The sequence below is a fragment of the Camelina sativa genome, chromosome 8 (genome assembly GCF_000633955.1).
Source record: "Camelina sativa cultivar DH55 chromosome 8, Cs, whole genome shotgun sequence".
In the NCBI taxonomy this organism is placed as follows: Eukaryota; Viridiplantae; Streptophyta; class Magnoliopsida; order Brassicales; family Brassicaceae; genus Camelina; species Camelina sativa.
In genome coordinates, this window is record NC_025692.1 from 5,441,024 (window position 1) to 5,448,012 (window position 6,989).

Consider the following 6,989-nt stretch of genomic DNA (forward strand, 5'->3'; position numbering starts at 1 on the left):
GCCGTGAGTGAGAAATATAAAGCAAAAAGAAAGAATCAGATACCTCACACCACTAGTCGTAAAGGGATCAGCAGACTAACAGAAGAAATGGCAAGCATATATACTACAACTATGTTGTTTATTATTATACATAGTGCTTGTACTGTTACTGAAATTTTGTTTTCTGGAACAGAAAGCTGAAAGTGAAGATCCTTCCAGCGTGACAAGACTAGATGTTTGGATCAAGTCTCGCACCAAAAAGGATGGTACACCAGTAGATACGAATGCAGCTGATTTGATTGTAAGTCTGAATAGAGTTGTACACCAGTAAATAGTGTGTTATCGACTAGTAAAACCTGAAACTGTCTTTATGTTTTTCAGCAAAAAGCAGCTGAAATTGGTGGAAGTGATGCTCCAGCATTTTTAACAAATCCAGATGAAGATCACCTCGCCAAGCTTTTAGGACCTGACAATTCTGGTAGGCTGAGGGCAATGGGTAGAGGCATGAGTAAGACCAAATTAGCTTGTTTACAAATGCAGAGCAAGTGTATGGCTGAAATGGAAGAGCGGCAAGTAAAATTAGTAAAACAGGTCAATGCCTTGGAAAGTGAACTTGGCAGAATCAAGAATCAGGTTAGATACTTAAGAGTTCTCTACTATTCATCAGCCAGTTAGAGTAATATAAATTGATGTTATTTTTGTTTATGTTACAGAGACCAGAAGCTGAAATGGATGAAAACTCAGCTGCAAGAGTAACATATTCTTACTTCTTTTCATATCAGCTAAGTGATTCTTCTTAGTGTCGTTTATGATTCTTAGTTGCTCATGAAATTGTTGCAGAGTGTAAACAAAAGAGCACATCCTAAGTGTGTGTTTGTTGATTGGTCTGACATTGATGAAAATGTTGGTGAGGGTCGGATTCTTTCTTCTGATCCGGATGACATAGTGAATGACTGTCGTCTTGGCCCTTATGATCTCAAAGTGTTAGTTGAAGCTGCATATAAACCAGATGCATTTCTATGGAGACCTGCACAAAAGATCTTTCATATGAAAGAAGCTGTTGGACATATAATCGCATGGCCAACTGATAAGTGTAGACTGGTAGACAACAACATCCAAATGGAAGACATTGCCCCTATGGTATTTATAATTTCTAGCAATGTGTTAGCAATGTATTACCCCTGTCTATAATGCTAATTAATTATATTGGATTTGTTTACTGATTGTGTTTAACAGGGTATACAAGGAAACAAATGTAAACTATTGGATTTGTCTAAGGGTGACGTCATTGTTGCTGAGGGGCGTTGGGAGACACAAGAACCAAGTGCGTTGGTTAACGGAATTCCTCTTGGACCAAAAGCAGTTAAAGTATTTGTGGATTCAGTAAAGCAGCCTGATACATCACTATGGAGACCTACAGCTGAAATGTCATTTCTTGAGGACTGTTTGATGGCTTACGTATCTTGGCCCCTGAGTAAGGTTGATTTTGAAAATCCCTCAACTCCAACTGGTCAGAATGCTACATCACATGCTTCTTTGTCTGCATCAAAGGCCAAGTCTGCAGCCACAGCTTCTAAGTCTGCTACAGAGTCCAAAACTTCAGCAACAGCTTCAAAGGCTGCATCGCAGGCCAAATCTGCATCTATGTCTTCTAAGTCTGCATCTGGTTCTGAGTCTCCTGTTGATGATGCAACGGGTCCAATATCACCAATAAAGAATACTTTACCATCACAGTCTCCTCTCAGGAAGTCTCCAGTAAGTGTTTTCATATGTTATGAAGTTGTTTTTGTTAATTATATGATGACTGATGGTTTATATTGTAAACATGGCAGCGCATTAATAAAGTTATTTCCAAGGAGAATAAGAAGTGCAAGTTGATGGATTTAACTGAAAAGAATAGGGTTGTGGCTGAAGGACGATGGGGAACAAATGATCCAGAACATAAGGTTCACTTTACTCGCTTGGGTTCTAATGCAGTTAAAGTGTGGATAGATGTTGTGAAGGTGAAAAATGTAAAAGTTTGGAGGCCATCCGATGAAATAGAGATTATTGAAGATGCACTTAGCTCCTGCATTGCTTGGCCAGAGAACAAGGTCATTATGTCTTAAACTGATGGTTTTATTGTGTAATGTTAAGTACTTGAGATTGCTTGTTTATTTTGGATGTTCTTGAGACTTTGATGGTAAACTGATGTTCTTGAGACTTTTGTTATGTATTTTGGATCTGAGACGTTTATTAATCAGATTTTATGAGATTTTATAAAACAGGTTATGTGTGCTATAATCACATATCAGAAAATGCTATAAAAGTACAGGTAAACGTTATGATAAAAGAATATACCATAGCACAGTAAACAAGATAAAACAGCATTTCGCAACAGCTATATTAGATATGTATAACATAGCACGAAAAATTAAATATTGTATAAATTTTTGCAAAATTATAATCTTGATAATACAGCAGTTTATTAGAGCTATGCTATAAAACTATAACATAGCACGAAAAAACAAATGTTGTATAAATTTTTTCAAAATTATGATCTTGATAATATAGCAATTTCTTAAAGCTATGTTATATTTTTATAACATAGCATACGTAATAAGTGCTATTGTATATGGGGTACATATAATAACAGTGCCCTAAAACAGCGCTCATGAAAACGCTATCAAAGACCTATGATAGCGTTTTTCTCTGGTTAACAATGTGCATATTTGTTGTAGTGTCTATATGATCGTCCAAAGCCAATTTGTACTCTGAGCTTGCTCTTGAAGTTTCAACTCCTCGTCAGGCTCGTCAGGCTGTGGACGTGAACGTGGAGGAGGGTACGACAGACCTAAGAGCCACTCTGCTTCTTTCAGCGCATCCCACATGTCCATGTCCAGCCTCGTAGCTTCTTGCCAAGCATGCCATTTCTGTTATTTGTGCTGATCAGATTTTGGCGACGCCAGATCGGTGCAGGGACCGTCGGATACGAATTTAAGTAACCCAGCAATTAAGTACCAATCGTTGCTCATCTGTAAAATCACAAAACAAAAATTGAGAGACACAAAACGAGAGAGAAAAGCAAAATATTCAACAACTGATCATCCGGTATGTACATACCTTGAAAATCTTGAATGAATCCTTGAATCCTTCTTTAGGGTTTGCGATTGCGAGATTTGCGAGAATAAGAGATTCGATCCGAACCTTCGATTAGGCCCAAATTCTTATATAGTGTTAGGCCCAAAACCAAAATAAGTTTTTAACTAATAGGCCCAAATTGGAAATTGTCAATTGTTTGTTGGTACACTGTGTCACACACAATCACATTTGGGATTTATATTATTTTGTGATTTAAAATTCTGGTTGTCTCTAAGTCAAAATAGTAACATTTACTATTTGACTTTTTAAAAATAAAAATTAAATAAATTACATGTTTGTAATATGTTTTATTAGTATTTTTAACACACTAACAGTTTATACCACATCAATAATATAAAATTACACTAGAATATGAGAACACATGCTGAAATTCATTCTTTTTGTTTATTTGGTAATTTTTACTTAAAACATCGTATATGTGATTATTTTATTTGTTTTAAAAGGTTTTTTGGATGGAATACTATGACATGAAATTATATACTGAATATGACTTATGAAAATAAACATCTATTCTGTAAGATATATTCTAGTATATCTAGATTTTGACTCGCCGTATAACACGAATTAATTTGTGTGATAACAAAATTAATTTTTGTTTGTTAATTTTATTTGATTTGTTTAGTGTTGAAAATTATATATTGTATTTTGATTGTTAATTCTATGATTTAACATATAGTATAGCGCATATTAATTTTAGGACCAAATATGTAACATATGTTTGTCAAAATCATCGTGACCGAGAAAACCTACCAAACAACATTATTCCAAACTTAAATTTAATCTGATAAATCATATTTTTGAAATTGTAAACCGTGTTCTAGCAAGAAATCATATTTCTTGAACATTTTCATATTATAGTGATGTATTATTGACCCATGCTATAACAAATCAAAATAGAGTGTTTATAATTTTTAATTTTTTGATCTATCATATATTTATGACATTCTTAAAAATATCAAATTAAACTATTTTTAAAGATTCCAAAAAAAATATTTAAAAAGTTTATTATAGTATATAAAACTATACAATTCAACAAAAGAAATATATGAAATGAATTTAAATATTCAAATTTTGACCCGTTATTCAGTCAAAAAATTCTGATAAAAATTTAGGTAAGATTTTAATTTTTAGTATAGTCAGAAATCACTTGTAATCTACGGAAGCGTGATTAATTTCTATTAATTTTTGAGATATTTTTTGTCTATTTATTGTTAGTTAAATATTTTTTGAGATTTTATTTTATTCTTTGGAATATACTGTTTAAGAGGATCATAATCCTAAATCTATATAACCTATCAAATAATTAACCTATATAACCTATCAAATAATTAATCTTAGTTATAACCCATATTAATATTATATGGTCTATCAATTTGAAGTCATGTACTTCGTTTTATTAAAAAGGATGTGAACTTACGTGTTTGTATGTGTTATTAGTATTTTAACATAATAATAACTTAATATGATATGATATCGTTTATACCACTACCACGCAATTTTAAAATATATAGTTACATGTAAACTTTCGTGTTTAGCTCTCTCTTTTATTCGTCATAACCAATTGTTAATTAAGCTTAAGTCGGTAACAGTGGATGTCACTTTGTCGGCGTGGGAAACTTGCGTCAAGTTTTAAAACAAGAATATTGCACGACAAAGTCCTCTGTTTATGCTTTCATTGTTATACGGTACCCATTACTATATATTAAAAATATAATTTGACGTCTTTAGCGCCATCAGTAAAAATCTCGTAAGTTTGTGAATTATAATAATAACTCACTTTCACCGTTAGAACCTCTTTATGGAACACTTTTACTTACACGTAGAACTAGAACCTCTTTATAGAAGTGTCACGACAATTTCTCAGTGTTTTTTTTTTCTTGTCAGAACCAGGAGCGATGAACGTTTTTGAGACCCATCTTGCCAAGAACATTTATAGGGATGCTAAGTCCCATTCTGCGGCTGAACTCATTAGCTAACTCCACCAGTCTGGTCGTGTCTCTTGCAATCTTCTTCTGTGATTTGTGGTAATCCAACCACGCCTGATGTGCTGCCTCCTTGTTCGTCATTTCCACTTGGCTAAGTCCTTTTCTGCACCTGATTTTAACATGTTTCCTCACATTCATCAATGCTCACTCGAGTCACATACTCTTAAAATAAATTTTAAACATTGGGTACTTGCATTCCAATACAGTTTCGTATAGTACCCTGGTTGTTACTTACTAGCATATATAGAATTTGGGACCAAGTTCAGTAGACAGTCACAAATTCATGCTAAGTTTGCAATAGTATCTGAAACAAGCTTGCAGGAGGAGATTTGATGTAGAATTGGATAATCTTGTTTAGTAGCTTAATCTAGACGAAACTTGCTCTGCTTCTCAAAAATAATGATATCAGTATTACAATTCCATATCAACAAAATAGATTCTTAAGCTAGTAAGACTCAAGCTAGACTCGGATTCTGAAAAAAAGGGTTAGAGAAAATTGGGATCTGAGTGATGATCACCTGATAAGATTGAGAATACAAACTCTTCTCTCTTATCTCTCGATCCAAGTTACAAACTCAAACCCTAATCGACAAGCATGGAGTTACAGTTCTCCAGACTCGTCTTCTAAGAACAGAGAACGCAATCTCTGATCTCTAACAAACTCACACAATTCTGATTACGCATGATGATTCTTTACAATAGACTCTACTAACTATTTATACTCTCTAAAGTTTGTTACCACTTAAGAGATATCTTTTTCTTCACTCAAGCTTCCTCCTCAGGTGCATTCTCACTTGCACGTGTGCTCTTTTGCCTCTCAGGGCATGTCTATCCGTCAACCTTCAAAATGAAGATGCTATATTGATTTTATTAATATTTAATATAAAGATGTTATCTAATTTAATTAATTATTTTTGTTTTTAAATTGACCAATTAAATGGTGACAGCCAAGCAAGAGAGGATCTGAAAGGGGTCTTAATTTATCTGCTTGTAGTTATCATGTCTCTCTCCTCAATTTTTTTATTTTTTTATTCAAAAGACACTCATGGTAGTATTACGGATGAGCTTGCTCTCATATTCTCTTATGTCGTCACCTTCTAGGCTTCTAGTGCTAAGCTCGTTATGCAAGATAACTTGTGGTGGTCTTAGAGAAACGAGTGGCCGTGAAGAAACATAAGGAACGTCCTTTAACGATCCCTTCCTTGAACCTCCTCGTTTTCTTAGCCACCATTGGTTCTTTTTCCTCTGTCTTGGTTTGATGAACCACCTCCTGCATATTGAAGCAACCGATGAGGTAAAAATGGAGTTAACCGTGAAAGTATACAGCTTGAAAATAAGAGAGCTTAGAAGTGATGGCTGAACCTGGATTCATGTTTGTTAACCGTCTTAGTCTACCTTCAGCTAGGCGAATAGCCCGCGTTGAGCTTTTAACACCTTGAGTGATGCCTTGGCTACACAACAAATATTGAAAGAGTAACAAAGAGATTATGAAGAAACTGGTAATCATGGTAGGATGTGGAGACAAACCCTAAATCACTGAGATCCATTGTTAAGCCACTGACCTCCATGCCAGATAAGCGAACTTCTAGTTACATCCAGAAGAGACTCGGCTGCTTTCTTTAAAGCCTATTTCAACATTCCAAAATAAACAAATGTATATGGAACTCAAAATCAACCTTCAAAATCCATAAATAAGCATGTGAGGATAAGCACAGTAAAGTAAAGCATTTCAGGGTAAACTTGCAAGGAGTACATCTCGAAGTCTAAATGCTTCCAGATCCCAGAGCATATGGGCAATGCGATCATCTTCTAAACAAGGCAATGCATTCACCAGGATCTTGCTTTTTCTGCCCTCTGTAGCTGGGTCTGAACAACTAGGTGTAG

General features: G+C 34.5%; 2 protein-coding genes across 2 annotated transcripts in view; one reads left to right on the top strand and one right to left on the bottom strand.

Annotated features, from left to right (window-relative positions):
• LOC104706295 lies at window positions 1-794 on the top strand. Its single transcript, XM_010422470.2, has 4 exons — window positions 1-90; window positions 173-280; window positions 361-612; window positions 693-794. The coding sequence occupies exons 1-4, from the start codon at window positions 88-90 to the stop codon at window positions 777-779; spliced, it is 450 nt and encodes a 149-aa protein (XP_010420772.1). The 5' UTR covers window positions 1-87; the 3' UTR covers window positions 780-794.
• LOC104709235 overlaps window positions 6,138-6,989 on the bottom strand; it is a 10,074-nt gene continuing 9,222 nt past the window's right edge. The window contains exons 13-16 of the mRNA XM_019228669.1: window positions 6,859-6,971; window positions 6,643-6,731; window positions 6,488-6,556; window positions 6,138-6,375 (exon numbers count right to left, since the gene is read on the bottom strand). Of these exons, the coding sequence (XP_019084214.1) occupies window positions 6,138-6,375; window positions 6,488-6,556; window positions 6,643-6,731; window positions 6,859-6,971 (509 nt within the window). The remainder of the gene's footprint in view (window positions 6,376-6,487; window positions 6,557-6,642; window positions 6,732-6,858; window positions 6,972-6,989) is intronic.